Genomic DNA, 23,588 nt, shown 5'->3' on the forward strand with positions numbered 1-23,588 from the left:
ATTAATTTAAAACAAATGAACTAATATATTAATTAAATTAAAAACAATCCTTTAGAGAGAAAAAAAAATACGTAAAAGTGGGTCATCACAGAGAGAGAGAGAGAGAGAGAGAGAGAGAGAGAGAGAGAGAGAGAGAGTCCAAAGCTTAAGAAGGGGAAACGTCTAAGAGGGTGGGTTTGAAGTGGGTAGGTAGAGAGATATATATTAGAGAGTGTGGGAGATTTTTGAAATGAGAGAGTATCAGAGAGAGAGATGGAGAAAATAAAAGCAAGGGCAGAAGATTCAGGAAGTAAAAGAAATGAGCAAAGGAAAAGGGAAAAAAGATTAAGATAGGCTAGGCTAGGCGCAATTAGGAGAATATTTTTTGGTTGGGTTTATAAAAAAACATTTGGACTTTTCAATCCACTCAATTTTAGATCTTATAATATAAAAATTATAAAATTTTGTTGAAAAGCATAATAAATTTTCATAAAATTGTTTACAAAAGAAATTTTAAAGATATGAACTTCAATTTTGCACATGGCTTAATTCCGCTGATGAAAATGTTTAGAAAAAAGATTTTAATGTTTTGCTTTATTTTATTTGTTCTTATTTTCTGTGTTATTGTAAATATTGAATTAAATTTTTATTTTTTAGTATAAATATGCAGTTAGTTATATACTTTACTATGCTTTTACTAATGGAGGACTGAAGTTGAAGAGGTTGGGCTTTAGATATAAAAATTTAAATCTCAGTTTTAATTTTTTGGGCTTTATATGCGGAAAATTAAATTGTCCATAAAATTATATTTAAAAAATTAAATTAAATTTTCAATAGGTTATTTCTTTTACTTTATAGTTTAATGATTGATCCACTATTAGTAACAATATTTAAGAAGTTCAAAAATTTCTAACGTATTACAATTTGTTCAAATTGTTTTCCTGGTCCTAAAAGATGAAAGTTTATATTATAGTTATATGATTAAATTATTTATTTCTTAATAATGTATTTCATAAATTTAAGATTAACACATTATCTTTTTTTTTTTTTGGCAAGTAATAAATGTACGACATTTACAAAAGAGGTGGGTTTATCCCTTATTAAAATAAATTTTAAAAATTTTAGTTGAAAAACAGAATAAGCACAAAAACATAGAGAAAGAAAGACCAAAGTTTAGAGAAACATAACATCTAAAAGGCTTGGTTTGAGGGGAGAAGATAGAGAGAGAAAGGGCAAAGAATGAAGAAGTTGAAAGGGATTTTCGAGATGAGAAAGTATCATCGAGAGGGAGAGAGAAGCAGAGAATGGAGAATATTAGACAAATTCAATCCATATAAAATGTCATTACAAAAAATTCTGAAAATCTTAACTCCAAAATTATAATAATTTTATTTATTTTTTATAGGAAAACATGCTTCATTAAACAAAAACTTACAAAGTACTTGAATCACTCCAAAGAATATTAGAAATTACATCGGGATATGCTCCCCACTATAAACTAATATTCTGCACACTTAAACCAAACTTGGCAAGTGAATGTGCTGCTGAATTACAGCTTCTAATAACATGTTGTACTTGACAGGTACCAAAGCGTGTCATCAACTCCTTAGCTTCTCTAACAACATTGCCAAAAGTAGCCTATGAAGATCCTTGCATATTAAACTCTTTAACCACCAGCAATGAGTCACTTTCAATCACAAGATTTTGAATACCAAGATGAATGCAGAACTGTAATCCTCGAAGAATAGCTAAAGCCTCCACTTCAACAGCAGTCATAACAGAAACTTCTTTCTTTGTAGCAGACATTATTACCTCACCCTTTGAATCCCTGACAATAGCTCCAATTCCAACCATTGAACCCGTAGAAGAAAAAGCACCATCTATATTGAGCTTAAACACACCAGCTGGTGGGGCTTCCCATCTATACTGTTGTCTAATTACTGAAACAGATTTAGTTCTGAGTTCCTTATAAGACTTTTGCATTGCTAATGCATTTCCAACAATTGTCTCAACATTAACTTCCTTTGCCTCAAACTTCTTCATATTTCTTTTATACCAGCAGCTCCAGCATATCAGAAAAAACAGCTCAAGCATATCAGGTCCCATATTCAGTTGTAGTCTCTGAACTATGTTAAGAAAAGTGTCATACTCTCTTATAGCTACCCGTGAAGGGAAATAGAGAGACCATACCTCTTTGATGGTAGGACAGGAACAAAGTGCATGTACTATATTTTCTGTTTCTGCATTACAGAAATCACAAGCCTCCTCTGTTAACACCTTCTTCTTTAGTAAATTGGATTTAGTTGGGGTAGTATCCCTTTGGCAGCTTTCCAAGCAAAAATTCCCACCTTTGAAGGGAGCTTCATATTCCATATAGATTTCCACACCCTTCTAAACACCATAGCATTAGAGGATTCACCATTCTTTCTATTTGAATATAACGAATGAAACATCCTATAAGCACTTTTCACAGTATAAATACCATTAGCTTCATTCTTCCAATAGACTTGATCCTCCCCATCTTGAGTAAGCACAATCTTCATGATTTGAAGAGCTATAGGTGGTGTAAACAGAGAATTAATCTTTCCCACATCCCATACTCTTTGATGAGCAACAAATAAAGAGTTGACAGTAGCATCCTCCTCTCTAAGCCCATCTGCATTCTCACTTATAAAGGACATATTCTGCTGTCTTAGAACAATTTTAAAACCAGGAACCCATGAGTCTTTCCATATCCTGACTTTGTTTCCCGAGCCAATCCTCTACTGACATCCCTCTTGCATTTTATTCTTTGTTCCCCAAATACCTCTCCATACAAAAGAGGGATTATGACCCAATGCAGCATCAAAAAAATGTGTTGTGGGGAAATATCTAGCTTTGAAGATCTTGTGAAGTAAAGAATCTGTATTCTGCATTATTCTCCAACCATTTTTTGCCAAAAGAGCATCATTAAACACTCTTAAATCCTTAAATCCCATTCCCTCATTCTGTTTTGTATCACACATCTTAGCCCAACTCATCTAATGTATTTTTTGCTCTTCTTTTCTTTGACCCCACCAGAATTTTGCCATCAATTGTTCAAGATCATAGCACAAAGAGGAAGGTAATTTAAAATAGCTCATTGCATAGGTTGGAATTGACAATGCCACAGCCTTTATAAGTATTTTTTTCCCTCCAGCTGAAAGCATCTTCTCTTTCCATCCTTGTAACTTCTTCCAAACTTTATGCTTAATATCAGAAAAAGCCCTATATTTTGCTCTCCCAACCAAAGGTGGCAACCCTAAATATTTCTCCAATTTCTGGTTGTTTTGCACTCCCCAAAGCTCGAGGATTTCATTTCTTGTTGCAGATAGAACATTTGTACTGAAAACAATACCTGTTTTTACTCTATTGATCATTTGACCTGAGGCAATCTCATAACAATGCAAAAGATGTTGAATTCTCTAGTTTTCATACACATTTGCCTTACAAAATAAGATACTATCATCAGCAAAAAGCAAGTGTGATAGTCTAGGAGCACCTCTGCATATTCTTACAGGTGTGATCTCACCATTCCCTTCTGCCTGCTTGAGCAAAGATACAAGACCTTCTGTGCAAAGAAGGAAAAAATAGGGGGATAAGGGGTCCCCTTGTCGAAGTCCTCTAAAGGGAATGATAGGACCTTTTGGCTCACCATTAATCAAAACTAAGAAAGAGACAGTTTTGACACACATCATCACAAGATCAATCCATTGAGTATTAAAACTCATCCTAGACATTACACTTTCAATAAAAGACCATTCCACTCTATCATAAGCTTTTCTCATATCCAACTTAATGGACATATAACCCTCTTTTCCATTTCTTTTTTGTCTCAAATAATGCATCACTTCATAAGCTGTAAGAATATTATCTGAAATGATTTGGCCAAGTACAAAAGCACATTGTGAAGTAGAAATAACCACATCAAGCACTTGTTTAAGCCTATTTGCTAGAACTTTAGAAATCAACTTATACACTACATTACAAAGGCTAATAGGCCTAAATTCAGAAATCATTTCAGGCTTGCTTTTCTTTGGTATCAGGGTTATAAAAGTATGATTTAGAGAAGAGGGAATTGTACCAATTCTGAGGGCCTGTAGAACAGCAGAGGTCACTTCATTTCCTACAATATGCCAGTATTGCTGGAAAAAAAGTGGTGGCATACCATCAGGTCCTGGTGATTTTGTAGGGTGCACCTGGTTTAAGGCAGCTTTGACTTCCTCTCTTGTAAAATCTTTTAATAGCTCCACATTCATATCTTCGGTTACTCTTCCTCTTAGCCCTTCCAGGAAATTCAGCTCCTCATTCGAATTGCTACTTTGTTGCTCTGATTGAAACAAGTTTTGGAAGTAGGAATGAATTAATTGATTTCTGTCCTCACCATGCTGCAAAATCCCATCTTCATTTTTCAGGCTTGTAATCCAGTTTTTATTTTTCCTTTATGATGCTTTCTGATGAAAGAACTTTGAGTTACTGTCACCACCTTTGAGCCATAATGCTTTTGCTCTTTGGCTCCACAGTATCTCTTCTCTTTCTAACCAAACCTGAAGTTGATTCTGAGCCTTCTTCATTTCTTCTCTTGTTATACTACTTGGTTCAGCTAACTGTAATCTTTGAAGAGACTCTCGAGCCCTTTTGATTTGCTGTTTCACATGCCCAAACTTCTGTCTGTTCCATGCCTCCAGCCCCTTATTGCATATGCTCAGTCTGTCAATGATAGAACCAGTAGGCCTATTTGCATGAATTCCTTGCCAACATCTTGATATAACATCTCCACATTCATCATCCTCCACCCACATTGCCTCAAATCTAAAAAGCTTGTGTCTATATTCATTCTCGGCAGAGCTTGGTACAAGAATGATAGGCACATGGTCAGAAGATGCAGCAACACCATGAATAACTCGAAAACATGTGAAACAAGTAGGAGTAGCAATAAACCTGTCCAGTCTTTCACTAACCACCCCATCTTCATATCTTCTGTTACAACATGTATATTTCTGAACCTCAAACCCCAAATCAATCAAATTGCAATCATCAAGGACACTTCTAAAAGCTTGCATTAACCTCTCTGGTCGTGGCCTGCCCCCGAACTTTTCTTGTTGACTGAGTACTTCATTAAAATCTCCACATACCAACCATGGTATATTTCCTTCTACCCTCAGTGTTCTAAGTATACTCCATGTTTCCTCTCTTTTTTCAGTTTCTGGGTGTCCATACAAACCAATAAATTTCCATTCCATCCCTCCATCATTCTCACTAATTTTGGCATCAATGTGAAACAAAGAGTAACTTGTTATAGATAACTTTATTTCCTTCCTCCATAATAATTCCACACCACCTTTCCTTCCATCACTATCCACTGCAAAACAGCATTCAAACCCAACTCTCACACGAACTCTTTCCATCTGTCTACTAGTCAACTTTGTTTCCATTAAAAATAAAACAACAGGACCTTCTCTCCTGACTAAGTCACAGAGAGCTCTAACTCCTCGTGGGTTCCCAAGCCCACGAGAGTTCTAGCTTATAGTTTTCATTGTTCTCGGCGGGGCTACTGAACAGCCACCACCATTGGGTTTAAGCTGAGATCCTCACTTTCAACCATTACTCTCCTACCTCGTTTTTGAATAGAAGAAGTCAGTTGAGAAGCATTCCTCTTACCTTTCACTTCTGTTACCAAAGACACTCTAGTATCTTCATGAGCTGCATGACATATTCTGACCCACTTTCTAATAGGCCTGCCCCTCTTTGATTTTGGTTGTGTTTCAACCATAGCCTCCTCTCCAATGGGTTGAAGCCCACTTGTATTAATCATCATTTGGTCAGCCACTATATTATTATCTTCATATGATGGATACTGAACCCTTTCCTCTCTGTCATGCTTAGAGGAATCTTGCTGAGTTGGCATATCAGTTATAATAACAGGAGTCATCATAGCCATATTATGACATGCTACATTATCGCCCATTAACTCCTCCTCCCTTAATTCATTCATAACAAAAACATCAAATAACTCTTTCTCTTGTAACGTCTCCTGTCTCCTGTCTCCTCTCTCTTCTCTGTCGATTCCATACCTCCTAGCTGGACACTAGTGGCCTGTTGTTCACTCTCTGATGAAACTTTCGGTGTAGACTTTCGATGAGCTAAAGTCAGAGGTTCAGTACTTTCCTTCCCTCTGAGTTGCAATGATCCAACACGTAGCCAAGGCCCAAATGGTAATTGATCAGCAACCTGTGTCTCTTGACGGCCAGCAACCTCACAGTCTTTAAGTTGATGGCCAAGTTTGCCACACCAGTAGCAAAAATTTGGCAAGCGTTCATAGACAAAACGGATCCAACATATGCCATACTATCCCAGATTGACTCTGACACCACGCATAAGGGGCTATGATATATCCATCTTGACTCTAATTCTCATGAATTCTCCCCATGCAGCCTCTCCTTGTTCACCATCAACCTCCTCCACGGTTCCTATCTTGTTACCAATAAGGCGTCCCACCTCCTCATTCATAGCATTTAACGGCACCTCATATAATCTAATCCAGAAAGAAGCTTCTGAAATTCTAATTTTTGTTACCTGTCAATCACCTTCTAGACGTTGCAACAGAACCGAGTTTCGATCAAACAACCAAGGTCCCTCACAAAGAACACGTTGCTTATCATGCTCATCCACAAACTCCACCAGAATAAGTTTGGGCCCCAAATCCTTAAAACTCACTTTATGAACAGGTTGCCATACTTTCCTCATCATGCTCTTGAGGGCTTCACGATTATAATACCGATCCAACAATAATGACATCACCAGACAACGTTCTCCACGTAGAATATTTAGTTCCAAAACATTAGGATCCACATGAATCTCACTTCTCTCTTTCTCAAATAGAGACAAATGTTAATATAAGGATTCAATCTCATCTACCATTGAGACATGAGACAAAAAAGAAAAAAACCTGCACTGGGACAGGGGAGAGAACCTCTACGCAGAGAGGAAAGACAGATTTATAATAAATTTTAATAACGTTAATAACGTTAAAATTTTAAAATGTCCCAGAAAAAATAACATAACTGTTTAAAACATTTTCTTTAAAAAATTTTATGCTTGTAATATATAAGTACAAAGCATCTACATGTGCTTATAAATATATTTGTGGAAATCTTTATGTTATAGTTATGAATACTTTGCAGATAATATATGTCATATATGTTGTAAGCAGATAACATGACAAAATTGGTTAACTAGGCAAACGCGCACGTTGTCCTTACTAGTGTTAAAGAAATCTTGGTTGCACACAACATTACAATGAATCAGAGACAGGTTATTCTACATTGAATTGCACATCAATTATTTGAGGCTTTTCGTAATTATACACAAACTATTGGGTTCATTCGTATACGAAAGAGTTGGTCCAATATATCTCTCGAGTTCTTTTCGTGTAGTTGGATGCATTCCTCCCGGTAGGCATGCATGCATACAACCAAAAAAGGGAGAAGTGTCTAAAAAATGATATTTGTTTGTTATGCTTAATTTTTTGTTTTCGTTAAAAAAGTTTTATTTATAAGTCAGTGTAAATTAGGACACGTACACATGAATTCACAATATTGCTGATCTGATAATATTTAATTTATAGGAAAAATTTATAAGTTTAAATATTGCAAATAAAATATAAAGGAAAGAGTTATAAGGAAAATTATTTGTAACTTCATTCTTTATAATTTGAAATTTATTCATACCCATGATCTCTAATCACTAACCCCAAAGCACAATATTAACCTGGCCTATTATTTATATTACAACATGACCAAGAACACTTCTGCTGACAAAGCATACAATACAATACAATACCACCTTAGTAACTAGAGAGAAACTAATAATCAATTACATAGTAACCCATGCAATGATCATACATATATCTAATAAAACATCAAAATATTATTAAAATTGAAAGAGCTTTCTAATTGGTTTAGAGCTGAATGTTTGAGTCATAAGCATCCCCAGCATTCCACGAAGCAGGCAAATTATTTTCGGATTCCACCCATTTGCTACCACCCACTTGAAACCTTACTTTTATTGGACCACTTGGTACTGAATTAGACATGTCCCACACTGCCCCGAAGAATTTACGCATGCCCCTCCACTGTTTGCAATCCTCCTGTAAGCACCATCAAATGAACAAAAAGGCCATCCGATCCATCAGTTTATAACATTGATCATCATTTCATTTGCTCAATACACATCTTTTAATAAGAACTTATTGTGCAAATTTAGAGCGTGCAAGTTGCAATATAAAATCTTTAATAAAGAAGTAAAAGTATTTAAAAATTTTCCTTTCTTTTTTAGGCTTGCTCCAAACTCTCAAACTCTCGGAGTTTCATAAATTGATACAGCATTACTCGAAAAATTATATGAATATACCTGACACAATTGGACGGCTGTGATGTCATTTATACCAGCTGCATATATGACCGCTATAGCTAGATAATTAGGATATCTGCTTTGCTCATGGATTTTAAACATAACATTGTGACCAGGGTAGCGGCACGAGATCCTTTGGTATTCTATGTCGATCACGCCGCGACTAAACAACTCCTTGGCCCCTTCGGAACCACGGCGTGCCAATCTTGCATAGGCTTCGTAGCTGAGTATGAAGTCAGTTTTGTCACCTCCACCATGGTCAGTCACCACCACATCCACTCCACGCTCACTGCAATATTGGGATGATGTGCACTTAACCTGAAGAGTCATCATCAACAAAACCACTAATCATACATGCTATATTATTATTATTATTATTGAGACCTTGTAAAGCAAATTATATAGGTTAATTTTAATTAGCACTATCTAACACAATCATTGTCCATGAGCTTCATATGATAGGAAGAGTGTTTCGAGTTAAAGCAAGCTCAAACAGGTTGGGGTAGACCATGCAAGCTAGTGTGTTATTCTTTATTCACAACACCTATCCACTTAATTATTCGTATAATAGTACCATGCATTATATGATTTATAATTTTAGTGAGTACGTAAAATATTACATATTATGGAGCCCATTATATTTATTAAAAAGTAAAAATCTTAATATTTTCTTCAATAAATTGATGTGGCAAGCTTCTACATCAACAATGTATTTGATGAGTCCAAAAACAGGTTTGTAATTTTACCCGATAGCATGCACCACAACCAGCTCCATTCCTATACAGGGTAGAGACTCCTGTCACGCTGCCATCATTGACAGTTTTTCCGAATTCTCCAAACCCACAAGCTCCACCTATATGATCACCATTTCATGAGCTCAACTGTACATAGATGATATATAAACCAAATAATTTTTACACATTGCTAATAATTGGTATTAATTAGTATTTGGTAGAGAAAGAAAGTTGTTCAAAATAGTTGAGCAAATAATTCTTTCAGCATGCATGCACATAATAACTTGTAATGCATAGTTATGAATAACTCCAAATTGGTAGCCAAATAATATCTAAAAGTGTATCGCATACTTACTTGGACTCGCATGGCTATTATGACTACCGTAGTAGGTTGCTCTTGATGAGTAAGTAGAAATGTCGTGAGAGGTGCATACAGCAGGTAAAAGCAGCACCATACAGATCACACAGAGAATACCAACTTGGTTTTCAAGTACTGCAAGCCCCATACCTTAATGGCAAGGTTTCTTGATAAAGGGTAAGATAATGGAGAAAGAGACCAAAACCAAAGCTCTAATTAAGAAGCCTGCAGACTGAGTTGCAGAAGAAAATGGATGAGGAGGCTAATTAGAACTGGGAAGCAAAGAAATCGTAGTCTAGCATTTATAGGATATACCAGGAAAGGTCTGTGTTGAAGTGAGAGAGACACCTTTTTCTCCCACTTAGGGAGGAAGGGAATTATATTTATATTATTAATGCTAATTGTATGTAGTACTGGGTGCTAATTACACAATATATATATATATATAATTAATTTAGGAAAAAATAATAATTATTATTATTATGATTCAAAATCCATAATATAATATATGAGAGTTCTTGAATGGCAACGACAATCTCTAAAATATATAATTTTGCATTTGCATATAGATAAACTAATGATTTAGAGCAATCTCAATTCATTATCATTTTAAAGTTAACCCAAATTTTAACTTTTGTGACATGAAAATGTCTTAGCCAAATTCACATCCAATCAGATTATTTATTTATTTTTTATATAATAAAAAAATATTAAAATAATATTTTTAATTTATTTATTTTTATAATATTTTACCATTCTACCAATTATATATATTGTTTTATTATATTTTACTATTCTTCCTAAAAAAGAAATGCAATGCACAAAATAGATGATTTTTATTTTGCATTTACTGTAGCATAAGTTGACTGTTCATACAATTTGCGTTATCCTCTACACAGGATATTTTGTAGCATTGAGATATTTGTTTTGACCATTGAGATATTTTTTTTTTACCATTGTAAAGACTTTAAGTTTTAATTATTGTATAATGTGCATTTTGACGTCAATGAATTTTTTATTAATACTTTTTACTTTAATTTAAATAATAGAACTTTAATAAAACATGTCGGTCTATATTTTTTTCGTATGCAAAGCTTTCTTATTAAATAAAATAAAAAGAAAAGAAAAAGAAAAATAAAAAAGGTAGTTTGTACTTTTTACTGTCCTTTTTTTCCTTGGGATGCACTTATCGAGATGATACTTAAATTCCAAGTCACCCATTTAGGATCTAAATTATAATTTTTATTTTATTTTTTTTTCATATATTTATTTAATTAGTAATTAAAAAATAAATAAATAGAAAAAAATATATATCAGAAAGATTATTGAAATCTATTATAAGATTCTAAATATTTTTTATTAAATAATATTATATACAGTCACTTTTACGTGCTATCTATATATTTTACTAATATGATTTGATTGGATCAATTTTTTCTAATAAAAATAAAAATGATTACATATAAAATTTTTATTTCTTACATGTGATTATATTTTTATTTCTAATAAAAATAAAAATGATTACATATGATTATATTTTTTACATATAATGGCATAGACGTGCAACGTTTCTACCGAAAATATTTGGATTGGTTTAAAAAGTTAATGGCATAGACGTGCAACGTTTCTATGCCACGTTTCTACCGAAAATATTTGGATTGGTTTAAAAAGTTAATGGCATAGACGTGCAACGTTTCTACCGAAAATATTTGGATTCGTTTAAAAAGTCAGAAGCGCCACCATCTTCGTCCTCATGGACACATCGCACTAAAGGTTTGGATTTGGATTGATATGAATGGAGTTTGCGGTTTTAGTACTCTTACCAGATTTATGCTCACAATTGGGGTAGGAGAGTCTCGATCTTGACCATCCATTTGGTAGTTCTTCAAACGCTAATCTGGAAATACCAGAGAAAGAAGAATCGTCTCTAAAATTTTGTCAATTTCAATTTCAATCACACTTACTCGTATAATATAATTCATTTCGGGTGACTACAATATTGTAGAACCTTTTAAAGATAAATACTCTAACTACAAATAGATTAAACAAAAATAATTACACAAATTGATATACTTGATGTGATTCGTCAGATTATAAAATTATTTTTATTATAAAGTAAATTTAACAAATTAGATGAAGTCAAGTCAGTTTATGAAATTGTTTTGTTCAATTCCTTTGTACATGTAGCAGTAGTACTCCTTAAATAGTGTCATATTAACAAATGTAACTAATGACGGAGAAAATGTGTTACATGGCAAAAGAAGCACAACGAAATATACGTGTGCTAAAATAGAAGGCCAAAAATGATAAATCACATATTGGTTAAGTAGATCAGTTTCGCTGCTAAGTAGTCGGTTAGTACTGATATCGTGTTGTCAAAGTAGAAATTTGATGAGGTGGATATTAATGTTCACCTGGAGAATGGAGAAACTGTGAATTCTATTGCTACGGAATCAATGGGTTCTGATTTACTTATCACGGGTGACTCGCTAGTTGTCAATGAGATTGTTGAGTATTCGAAAAAAGCCCTGGAGATTGGTGGTGGATTTGGTAATTCTGGAGGGGCGGGTTTGTTGCATGTTGAAAACTCAGATGTTTTGTCTTGGAGACGTTAGATGCTATGGTTGAGGAATTGGCAAAGGAGAGTCCTCTGTTGCGGAGTGACGAGCTTTTTATTTTGAGTCGGGGAGGTCAAGGTTAGTTTCTGACTCAGAGGGAGTTAGTGTATTACCGCATTTTGCGAAAGAGAAGGATGGTGTGTCGGATACTGAAATTCTAAAACCAAAGTTGCGATTGAGTATGAATTTACGTAGCTCCACAAAGGCTCCTAATAGGCCTAAAAAGCTTTCTAAATGTTAGAAAACCTTCTTTTCTGTCTAGAACTCGGTTCCTCAAAGGCAAGGTTACATGCCCTGGTGAAAGAATTAAAACATAAAGTATTAATTGTTGTGGAAATTTTCATAAGGATTGTCAACTTAACCGTTGGCAAGGTATTTTGAAATTTGATGCTTGATGCTCTAATGGTGTTTCTTGTGGTAAGCTATGGATTTTTTGGCATGATGATGTTCATGTTGATATTTTTCAGGAGTCGGATTAGCATATTTCTTTTATGATTAATTTTGTTATGCTCATCTCTACTGTCTATGCTAAATGTAAGTATATGGAGAGAAGGCATCTTTAGGACGGCCTTCTTCCATTTGGAGTTTTATAGATGCCATGGTTGATTATTGGGGACTTTAATATTATTTGTCATGATGGGGAGAGAAGAGGAGGGTGTCCGAGATTGCCAAGGGTAGTGGAAGATTTTTCCTCTTTTATCCATAATGGTGGCTTGATTGAAGTGCCTTTTTCTAGTAATAAATTGTCTTGGTGTAATGGGCATGGTGGTTTGGCTCGCAGCTGGTCTCGGTTGAATAGAGCTTTGCGTAATACAAGGCTTTTAGATATTTGGCCGCTGGTGTCGTTGAAATATTTTCCACGGAAATCATCAGATCATTCACCTATGTCTCTTCAGTTGGAAAATTCAAATAAGAGGTATCGTCCAAACATTTTTAGATTCCAACAGATGTGGATGATGCATGACGGTTTCTGGGAGTTTGTTTCTAATTTATGGAATGAGGAAGTGGGAGGCGTTGGTTTGTGGAAACTTGCTGCGAAGTTGAAGAAAATAAAAAGTGCTCTTAAAAGTTGGAATCGGGAAGTTTTCGGTTGGACTATGTTACATTTAAAAAAATTGGAGGCGGTAGTTGAGCAAAGAGAGGTAGAATTGCAAGTCTTACTCCCAAGAAGTGGAATTGGAAATGTTTGCTGCTCAAACGGAACTAAATGCTTGGCTGAAAATAGAGGAAACCCGTCTTGCACAAAAAATTAAAAATACTTGGAAAGGGCATTGGGAGGTAAATGCTTCTTTCTTTGCAGCTCTGTAGACTAGAAAGAAGAGCTTTATTACTTCCATGCATTTGTCGGATGGAAGAGTGTTGTCTACACTAGAAGAGATAAATAATGAAGCGGTTATACACTTTGCTGATTTTTTGAGTTGCAGGCCATCGGATTTGGTTCTTAATTTAGCTAATTATTCGGGAAGAGGAGACGGAACCTAAAATTTTAAATATTTTCCAGAACCCAATAGAGCAGGAAATTAAAGATGCTTTGTTTGATATTCCAACTAATAGCAGCCCAGGTCCAGATGGTTTTACTTCTGATTTTTTTTAGCATTGTTGGAAGTTCGTCAAGTCAGACTTGGTCGAGGCAGTATGAGATTTTTTTGCAGGTACCGTGTTGCCGAGGTACTACCGCTTCCTACATTGTTTTGATTTCAAAAGTCCCGGATCCTTGCTCTTTTGATAAATTTAGACCTATTAGCTTATGTTCGGTTGTTTATAAAATCTGTTCGAAGCTGATTATGACTAGAATGTCGGCTGTTTTGAGTCGACTAGTTTCTGAAGAGCAAGGAGCTTTTTTACTAGGGAGAAGTATTTTTTAGAATATAAGCTCTACGCAGGAATTGGTTCAAGGCTTATGACACGATTAACTGGGAACTATTGTTATCTGTTCTAAAAGCATTTGGATTTTCCTCGAGGGTTTGCAATCTGATTTCCAACTGTGTTACTTCGATTTGGTTTTCTGTGGTTCTGAATGGTACTTCTAAAGGCTTCTTTAAGGGTGGAAGGGGTCTCCGCCGGGGGGATCCCTTATCACCCTACTTATTCATCTTGGTGGAGGAAGTGTTTTCAAGGCTTTTGCGGAAGCAATTTCAGGATGGGCTCATTGCCTACTATTCCGAGCCTTGCAATGGCCCTTTAATTTCTCATTTGCTTTATGCGGATGATGTGGTTATTTTCTCGACGGGTAGGAAGAAAGATGTGAACAGTATTTTAGAAGTTCTTGATCTCTATGCCCAATGGTTTGGTTAGGTGGGCAATGCCTCTAAGTCATCTATTTTCTTCTCAAGCTGTATACAAGAAACAAGGTGCTAGGAGCTGCTTAGAGTGTCGGGATTTTTGATGGGGCAATTTCCAGTGAGGTACTTGGGGGTTCCTATCTTTTCTGGTAGGTTGAAGTCATGTTATTTTGATGATTTTCTATTTAAAATTTCAAAAATGATTGAGGGTTGGAAGATGAGGTACCTTTCCGCTAGTGCTAGATTGCTTTTGCTTAAACATGTTCTTTCAAGTTTGTCGGTGCATTTATTATCTGCATTGCCAATATCCAAGCAAATTTTTGGGAAGATTAACAGGTTATTTAGCAATTTTTTCTGGGGTTTTTCGGAAGGAAGGCCAAAGAGGAAATGGGTGAGTTGAGAATCAGTTTGCAAACCCGAAAGCCCGAGGATGAAGGAGATGTGGGGCTGAGAAATATTGTGGATGTTTATAGCTCTCTTCAATCCAAATTTGCTTGGAGGTTCCTCTCGCAGAATACCTTATGGTCTCTTTTTTTTAAAGCCAAGTATGTTAAGAATCAACATATTTCTCTTGTGGACTCGTCCAAAGGCTCTAGATTTTGGAAGTTGCTTATTAAAGCGGTTCCTTTTGTTGTTGATAACTCTGTCTGGCGTGTGAAAGAAGGGAACTTATCTTTTTGGCGTGATAAATGGCTGGAGTCAGGCCCTATATGTCAAGATGTACAGATTTCTGATTTTCCTCTCTTAAAAATAAAAGAGTGCATGGTTGAGCATAGTTGGGATGTGGATTTGGTTGTCCAGCTAGTGGGTCAAGAGGCTGCTGATGATATATTATCTCAGGTTGGTGGCACTAAACCGGGGGCGGATTTGTTAATATGGCTTGGTAGTAGGGTTGAGAGATTTTAAACAAAAAGTGCTTGGGATTTGCTCCGTATTTCGGTTCCAAAGCACTCATGGACGGAATGGATTTGGCACTCAGCTCTGCCAAAGAAATTCTCAGTTCTCTTGTGGAAGGCGATGAGCAATAACCTAAGTGTGGACGAACGGATTAGGCGTATTGGAATACCTTTAGTCTCTAAATGTGAATGTTGTCCAAAGGGAGGTTTTGAAGACCTGAATCATGTGCTTTATAGTGGCAAGGTTGCGGCTAAACTATGGCATTTGTGCTCTAATTTCTTGGGTATCCCCTATGTGGCTAATCGGTCTTGGTTGGTTACTGTTGAAGTTTGGTTTCGATGAACCAAGAAGTCTTCAAAGGTTGGTAATTTGATTGGTTTGGTTCCATATATATTTAGTTTGGCGTCTATGGATGTGGAGGTGTTCGGCACGTATTGAGGGCAAAAAGGATTGTTTTGATGTTTTGTGGAGGAAGGTTAAATACTGGCTCCATTGGGTTGGTTTGAGCCTTAGGGAGTCAGGAACTTTGCATGATCGTGACCAAGCGATTCTAGAAGATTTAAATTTGTTGGTTGTACCTCTTTCGCTAGAAAGATTTGTGCAATTTCTTGGGAGAAGCCGGAGGTGGGTTGGCTTAAATTAAATACGAATGGGAGTAATTTGGAAAATCTGGGAGAGTTGGGTGCTGGGGGGTGATTAGGGACCATGAGGGAAATCTGGTTGTTGCTTTTTCTGAATATCTTGGAGTTGGGTCAAATAGTAAAGCTAAACTGTTGGGGGTTCTTTTTGGATTGCGAATATGCAAGGCTATGGGTTTGGGTAATATTGTGGTTGAACTTGACTCATCTCTCATTGTGAACTTGGCTGGAGAAAGGTAGCTGTCGGGTTTGGTACTTTGAGGATTATTGGGAGGAAATAATTTTGCTCATCCGAGGCCTAAATATTTCGTTTCAACATGTGTTTAGAGAGGGAAACAAAGCTGCGGATTGGCTTGCTAAAGGTGGTAGTGCTGGAATCACGCGGGATTATAGGCCGAATAACATCCCAAGGGAGCTCAAAGGGATTTTACGTATAGATAAATGTGGTTTACCATGCATAAGAATGAGGTAAAATGTGTAAGCTAGGGCGTATTTGGTTATGGATGTACACTGGGGCGCCATGATCACGTCGCTTGGTTTATGAACATTAATGGCGCTTAACACGCTTTGATGTGGAGGTTATTTAGTTCATTCATTATTCTTTGTAATGTTCAAGTGAGTATTTGTCTTGCTATTTCCTTTGGATTTTGGTCTTTTTTTTTTTTTTCGAGTTTGGTTTTTGATTCATAGGATGGATTGTTTTGAATATTTGTAAATCCTGTGGATCGTAGATGTTGCCATGGTATTCCATCGTCATAAGTAAGGCTTTTTCTAATAAAAATGGGCCAGGATCACTCTTGGACATGTGATCTCGTCTCTTCCAACAAAAAAAAAAAAAAGTAGTCGGTCTAATTGTCTAGTAATAATAGCCCTCCACTTAGAAGCTACCACCTCAACAATCACATTTGTGATGACCCGCTTTTACGTGTATTTTCACTGAAGTGTTGTTTTTATTTTAATTAATATATTGGTTCATTTATTTTAAATTAATTTATTTTAATTGGTTTTTATTTATTTGATGCGGTGTTTAATTTATTTAGTCGTTTTACGGTTTTTAAAATCGTTTTCGACTGATCAGTTTTGGTTTCCGGAGTGAGGACTAGACCTCATTTCTTTTCCCTCATCTTTTCTTTTTCTTTTCTCTTTTTCCTTTTTCTTTTTCCTTTTTCCTTCTTTTTCTTTTTTTTTTTCCTTCCTTTTCTTCTTCTTTCTTCTCCTTTCTCTCCCGCGTACGCCGAACAGTTTCTTTTTTTCCTTCCCGTCGCCGCCCTTTTGACCGCTCAGTTCTCCGCTGTCCGGCCACCGTTTAGTGCACCACCACCACAATTCTCTTCCCCTTCCACCAGAGATCATCCCCACCAATTTTCAGAGCCATCGAACCAGCCGTTAGCCACCGCGAGCCGCCGGAAGTCACTACACCTGCTCTGTTTTTGCCCCTGTCGCTGGTTGCTTTCGCAGCCCAGAACCGCCGTTCGCCGGCGGTGTGGCCTACACCACCCACCCAGTTTTCTTCCCCTCTCACCGGTGAACATCCCCACCAAGTTTCACCTCCATCCGAGCCACCGTTAGCCGCCACGAGCTCCTCCAAGCCATACGGTTTTTCACTGTTTCAGGCGCCGTCGCACCACCTCTGGCCACCATCTCTTCACAGTTTCTTCCCCTACCTCTTGCCGACCTAAACCACCCATTTCTGGCCTCGATCCGTTGCCAGAGCAGCTCCCACGAGCACAACTCCATTCAGCCCCTTTTTGGCCTTCGATCGCCATTTCCACCACCACCCACGGCCAAACTTCACTTCCACTAGCTTCATAAACATCCTTAGACCATTCCCTATCAATCCCGAGCCTTGGTTTGTCCTCGTTCAAAAGTGGGTATTTTACAACCCACGGCCACAGTGAAATTTCACTGTTACGTTGCTTCCTTCCGCCGTTTGCAACGCCGCGTGTTTTCTAAAAATACCATATAGCGCTGTAAGTATTTTCCAAACCCTACTTTTAGATTTAAATATATTTTTCTCTTTCAATAATTATTTGTTGTTGGTTGGCTGATTTCGGACTGAGTCCGAGGAGTTCGGGGGGTCGGATGGATCGAGGACAGAGTGATTGGTTTTGCTTGTTTGTGTTTGCTTGTTTATTTGAGCCATGAGGCATGAGTTGCATATTGTGTTTATGTGCATTTTGTTTTAATCGAGAAAATCCCGTTTTATTGGCGTAAATGGTTTTGTGTGCGTGTGTCTCACGAGCCCAAGCCGAGATGGGTTAATATCCTGGTAGAACTCCTCTGATCACTCGAGAGTGGATAATACTGAGTGACATCCCCTGGGTTGTCGCAGGGCAACGACCGGATCGCACGATACGGTAACGCTGTCATGACGACTCCGTGGTCCCTAGAGTAGCGGGGACTAGAGGATGGCCTGGACAGGTACGCGCGGGGCGCGAGTCTGGGCATCGCTCGTTTAGGTGTCACATGCGTAATCGTTACCTGCGGTGTGGCACAGAGCCAGGGTGTGCGGGTGATCCCTAGGGGAGATCATGGTGCATGCATAACCGGATTGTTTTTATGGTTTTCGGAGGTGGGCCATTTTTTGGGAAAATGGCGATGTTTGGTTTTCGAGGCTTTTGATCCATTTTCTGGAAAAATGGTGGTTTGGGCCATTATCTGTGATAATGGCGAGGCTTGGTTTTAAGGATATGTTTCTGTGGGCCAAATGGGTTTTTGGCGTGCGTGGAAAAATATAATTTTATGGGTTTTGTGCATTGGTATCCTTTCATGCATATTGTTTGAGTTTTATATGTTTTTATCTAGTGGTGTTTGGAGTTTACTTACCTGCGGCACCATTTTTGGTACTGTAGATTTCGGTGCAGAGATCGAGAATGAAGAGGAGGAGGCTGAGCCCGATGATGCGACTCCGCCGGGATGCTGATGTTATGCTTTGTATTTGGTTTAAATTTATGTTTGTGTTTTGTAATATTTATTTAAGTATGTGTTGAACAGCTTTGTATTAAACAAGAAAAATTATGGTACTTAGTTATTGACTTGTTTTTCCCTGCGTATTTCTCGTGCACATTCATTGCTTATACACACACTTGGCACACGTCAATAGGATGATGACCCGTGATGTCATCATCCGGAAGTCTCAATTTTCCCGTGTTCGTGCGTGGGGATTTGGGGGCATCACAGGTGGTATCAGAGCGGTTTGGCTATGGGTAAAACCACATGTCCCGTAGGTAGTACCAGAATGTTTTTAAGGTTGTGTTTTAAAAATTATGTTAAGTAAAGTTGTTATTTGATTGATTTTATTTGTTTAATTTGTTTTATTTGTTTGCTTGTTTTTATTTATTTAGTTATGTTTTGCAAGCTGGTTTCTTTTTGTTTCTTGTTATGTGGTGTTTGTTTTTGGTTTTTGTTTTTGTTTTCTTAAAGGGGGTCAAAAGTTGTGGTGGCAGGAAAATGGTGAGACCAAGGAAATCTACTCAGGAGCCACGGGACAATACATCAAGAGATGACTCCATAGCCCAAGCCATACGGCAAATGATGGAGTTTATGCAGCAAAATTTTAGACCACAGCAGACAGGGCCTTGGCCACAACCAAGAGGACCTTGGCCACAACAAGGGGGTCCCTGGCCGCCACAAGGAGGGCCTTGTCCGCAACAAGGAGGACTTTGGCCGCAACCAGGAGGTCCTTGGCCATATGAGGGAGGGCCTTGGCTTTACTCGGGAGGATCTAGTAGCATGGTGCAAGCCGGATGCACCTATGAGCGCTTTCTGGCACATAGGACCCCACACTTCACTGGAGAAGAGGATCCGCTTCAAGCTGGAAAGTGGATCAAAGACCTGGAAAGAACTTTTGAGGTGTGTGGTTGCACCGAGGCGCAACAGGTACTCTACGCCAGCTATCTGTTGCAAGGCACCGCCTTTGATTGGTAGGATACCAAGAGGGTGATGCTAGAAGCAGAGTTGGGATCATTCGCCGCTGTAACCTGGCAGCGCTTCAAGAAAGAATTTAACGACCACTTCTTTCCCGCATCGGTAAGGAAGCAAAAGGTAAGAGAGTTTTCAAATTTGGTCCAAGGAGGCATAACAGTGGAACAGTACGCCCAAAGGTTTATAAAACTTGGGCGATTTGCTCCCCACCTTATCGCCACAGAGGAGATGCGAGCTGAGCGTTTTCAGGAGGGACTACACCCTGATATATGCCGTATGGTGGTCAGCCACCGAATATCCACTTTCCAAGACTTAGTGGATGTGGCCACTCTTGTGGAGCGAGAGAATAATCTGAGTATGGGCTCCCCTCCAGGACATAAGAGGCGGAGTTTTTCTGGTGAAGGAAGCAGCTCGGGTTCACCTCAGAAATTTGTTCAGCGGACCGGAACTCGACCCCAAGCATCCTCAGGTGTTCGCATGGGAGGACGTGTGCCTATTTGCGGAGTTTGTAATAGAGCCCATGTGGGTGAGTGCCCTTCTGGTGGGGCTCGATGTTATAATTGTGGCCAGCAAGGTCACTTTGCCCGAGAATGTCCAAGACCAGTTCAAGGAAGCCGTGGAGGTAGATGCGGTGGAGGAACAAATCCAAGGCAAGCAGTGCAAGCCCGGGTTTATGCTGTCACACCCGGAGATGTGGATGATGAGGCGCCAGCGACCCATGATGCTGGAGTAATTACAGGTATGGATTTAATTTAATTTTATGTTGGATTTAATTTTTGGTGTATTTGGTTTCTCCTTTGTTTTTTTTTTAGATTTCATAGGTTATGTGTTTGGTACAGGGAGAGTCCGTTTGTATGAGTTTTTTGTTTGCACTTTGTTTGATTCCGGTGCTTCACAGTCGTTTGTATCTTCCACGTTTGCGTGGATGTGTAATTTGGTCACGGAACCTTTACCAAAGTCATTGGTAGTGGCTTTAGCCGATGGTGAAATGGTGTGGTGCTCCAAGGTTGCTTTGGGATGCCCGTTAAATTTTGATGGAAGGTTCTTGGATGCTAATTTGGTGGTGTTTAAGCTATTGGGTTTTGATATCATCCTCGGGATGGATTGGTTATACCGATATTCTGCGAGTATTAATTGCAGAAGTCGGGTAATTACCTTTCAGCTTCCAGATGGTGATTGTCTGGAATTTGCGAGGAGTAAGTTAAAAGAAAAGCCGGTAATAATTTCGGCAATTCAAGCAAGAAGAGAGATTGCATGGGGAGCAGATGCATTCTTAGTTCAAATGGCGTCTGCGCCGTCTGAGAAGAAGTCTTTGGTAGACATTCCAGTTGTGAAAGAATTCCCCAATGTGTTTGTGGATGACTTGCCTGGACCACCCCTTATCCGAGAAATGGAGTTTGTTATAGACTTGGAACCTGGAGCGGCTCCTGTACATAAAGCTCCTTATCGCATGGCACCGACTGAATTAAAAGAGTTGAAGACTCAGTTGCAAGAGCTGGTAGATAAGGGATTTATTCAACCTAGTACGTCGCCGTGGGGTGCGCTAGTTTTGTTTGTTAAAAAGAAAGATGGAACCCTCCGTATGTGCATCGATTATCGGGAATTAAATAAGGTGGCCATCAAAAATAAATATCCTCTCCCGCAGATAGATGATTTATTTGATCAGCTTCAAGGAGCAGCTGTGTTTTCGAAGATTGATTTAAGGTCGGGATACTACCAGCTGAGGATCAGAGACAAGGATGTGCCTAAAACTGGTTTCAGGTCAAGGTATGGGCATTATGAATTTAAGGTGATGCCGTTTGGGTTAGCTAATGCCCCTGCTGCTTTCATGGATTTAATGAATCGAGTATTTCGACCTTATCTGGATTCCTTTGTGGTAGTGTTCATTGATGATATTCTGATTTATTCCCGAGATGTTGAAGAGCATGTGTATCATCTTCGTCTGGTACTTGGCAAATTGAGAGAATACCAGTTGTACACCAAGCTCAGCAAGTGTGAATTCTGGTTGGAGGAAGTCAGATTTCTTGGGCATGTAATTTCCCGAGACGGAGTGGCTGTTGATCCTAGTAAGGTGGAAGCCATTTTGTCATGGCAGCGTCCGACTACAGTGCGCGAGATTCGGAGTTTCTTGCGGCTTGCCGGATATTACTGAAGATTTGTGGAGGGATTTGCTCACCTATCCGGACCTCTCACAGCTTTGACTTGGAAGAATGCAGAATTTGTTTGGTCAGATAAGTGTGAGAGAAGCTTCCAAGAATTAAAAAACAGGTTGACGACGGCACCAGTGTTAGTGCTTCCAGAACCGCATAAGCCATTCGTAGTCTTCAGTGATGCGTCTAAGTTCAGTTTGGGTTGTGTCCTTATGCAGGAAGGACGGGTTGTTGCCTATGCATCTCGTCAGCTAAAGGACCATGAGAAGAATTATCCGATGTACGATTTGGAATTGGCTGCGATTGTTTTTGCTCTCAAGATTTGGCGGCACTTTTTGTATGGGGAAGCATGTGAAGTATACACCGATCACAAGAGCCTGAAGTACTTGTTTTCCCAGAAAAATCTGAATATGAGGCAGAGGCGATGGCTAGAGCTAATCAGTGACTACCAGTGTGAGATCAAGTATCATCCAGGGAAGGCTAATATAGTTGCTGATGCTTTGAGCCAAAAATCGCACTTGGAAGATGAAGTTGAGCCGTCGGAATTGGATTCTTTGCTTTGTGGGATGAGAGAAGGCTCCTTATTGAAAGTTCACAGCAAGAAGAGATTCTATCTTCAGTTCTTGACATTCGGGTAACTGATTTTGAGGAATTGAACACTCTTCAAAGGAAGGATCCGAAGCTGCTGAATATCAGAAAAAGAGTCAGAAAATCTCGAGGGTCGTTGCACTATAGTATGGATAAAGATGGAATACTTCGGTTCCGAGATCGCAGAGTGGTCCCCAAAGATTCAGAATTCAAGGAGCGGATCATGGCAGAAGCTCATGTGGCCCCTTACTCAGTTCATCCCGGCAATACGAAGATGTACCGGGACTTGAAGAAAAATTATTGGTGGGATGGAATGAAGAGGGATATTGCCTTATATGTTGAGAAATGCCACACATGCCGTCAAGTGAAGGCCGAGCATCAAAGACCCGCAGGTATGCTCCAACCCCTCCCTATTCCTGAGTGGAAATGGGATGATATCACGATGGACTTTGTAGTGGGTTTGCCGAGAACACCTAGTGGGAAAAATTCTGTTTGGGTGATTGTTGACCGGTTAACGAAGAGTGCTCATTTCTTGCCTGTTAATAACATCGATTCCTTGGGTAAGTTGACATGCTTGTATGTGAAAGAAATAGTGCGGCTGCATGGCATACCAAAGAGTATAGTGTCAGATCAAGACCCAAGGTTCACGTCGCAGTTCTGGAAGAGTTTGCAGGCAGCTTTGGGTACTAAGTTGAAGTTCAGTACTGCATATCACCCACAGACAAACGGCCAATCAGAGCACACCATTCAGACCCTTGAAGACATGTTGCGAGCATGTGTCATAGAATTTCAAGGGAGTTGGGAAAACCATTTGCCGCTCATAGAGTTTGCATATAATAATAGCTTCCATGCGACCATTCAGATGGCTCCCTATGAAGCTCTTTACGGGAGGAAGCTCTTTACGGGAGGAAGTGCAGATCGCCCTTGTGTTGGGATGAAGTCGGGGAGAGTAGGATAATTGGACCCGAAATAATTCAAGAGATGCAAAGC

The 23,588-nt window shown here is 38.6% G+C and overlaps 1 protein-coding gene across 1 annotated transcript; it reads right to left on the reverse strand.

The window, feature by feature from the left end:
• Window positions 1–7,672: 7,672 nt before the first annotated feature.
• LOC122282595 (expansin-like B1) lies at window positions 7,673–9,774 on the reverse strand. The gene is made up of 4 exons (XM_043094534.1): window positions 9,499–9,774; window positions 9,156–9,262; window positions 8,410–8,727; window positions 7,673–8,146 (listed from the first exon to the last, which is right to left on the reverse strand). Exons 1-4 carry the CDS (start codon window positions 9,647–9,649, stop codon window positions 7,958–7,960), a joined length of 765 nt encoding a protein of 254 aa, XP_042950468.1. The 5' UTR covers window positions 9,650–9,774; the 3' UTR covers window positions 7,673–7,957.
• Window positions 9,775–23,588: the final 13,814 nt, after the last annotated feature.

The sequence above is a fragment of the Carya illinoinensis genome, chromosome 11, assembly GCF_018687715.1.
Source record: "Carya illinoinensis cultivar Pawnee chromosome 11, C.illinoinensisPawnee_v1, whole genome shotgun sequence".
Classification (NCBI taxonomy): Eukaryota; Viridiplantae; Streptophyta; class Magnoliopsida; order Fagales; family Juglandaceae; genus Carya; species Carya illinoinensis.

Coding starts and splice junctions, on each gene's coding strand:
- LOC122282595 (XM_043094534.1), bottom strand. CDS start 9,649: ATGGGGCTTGCAGTACTTGAAAACCAAGTTGGTATTCTCTGTGTGATC. Junction 8,728..9,155: donor GTTGTGGTGCATGCTATCGG/GTAAAATTACAA, acceptor ATGACTCTTCAG/GTTAAGTGCACATCATCCCA. Junction 8,147..8,409: donor CAGCCGTCCAATTGTGTCAG/GTATATTCATAT, acceptor TGGTGCTTACAG/GAGGATTGCAAACAGTGGAG.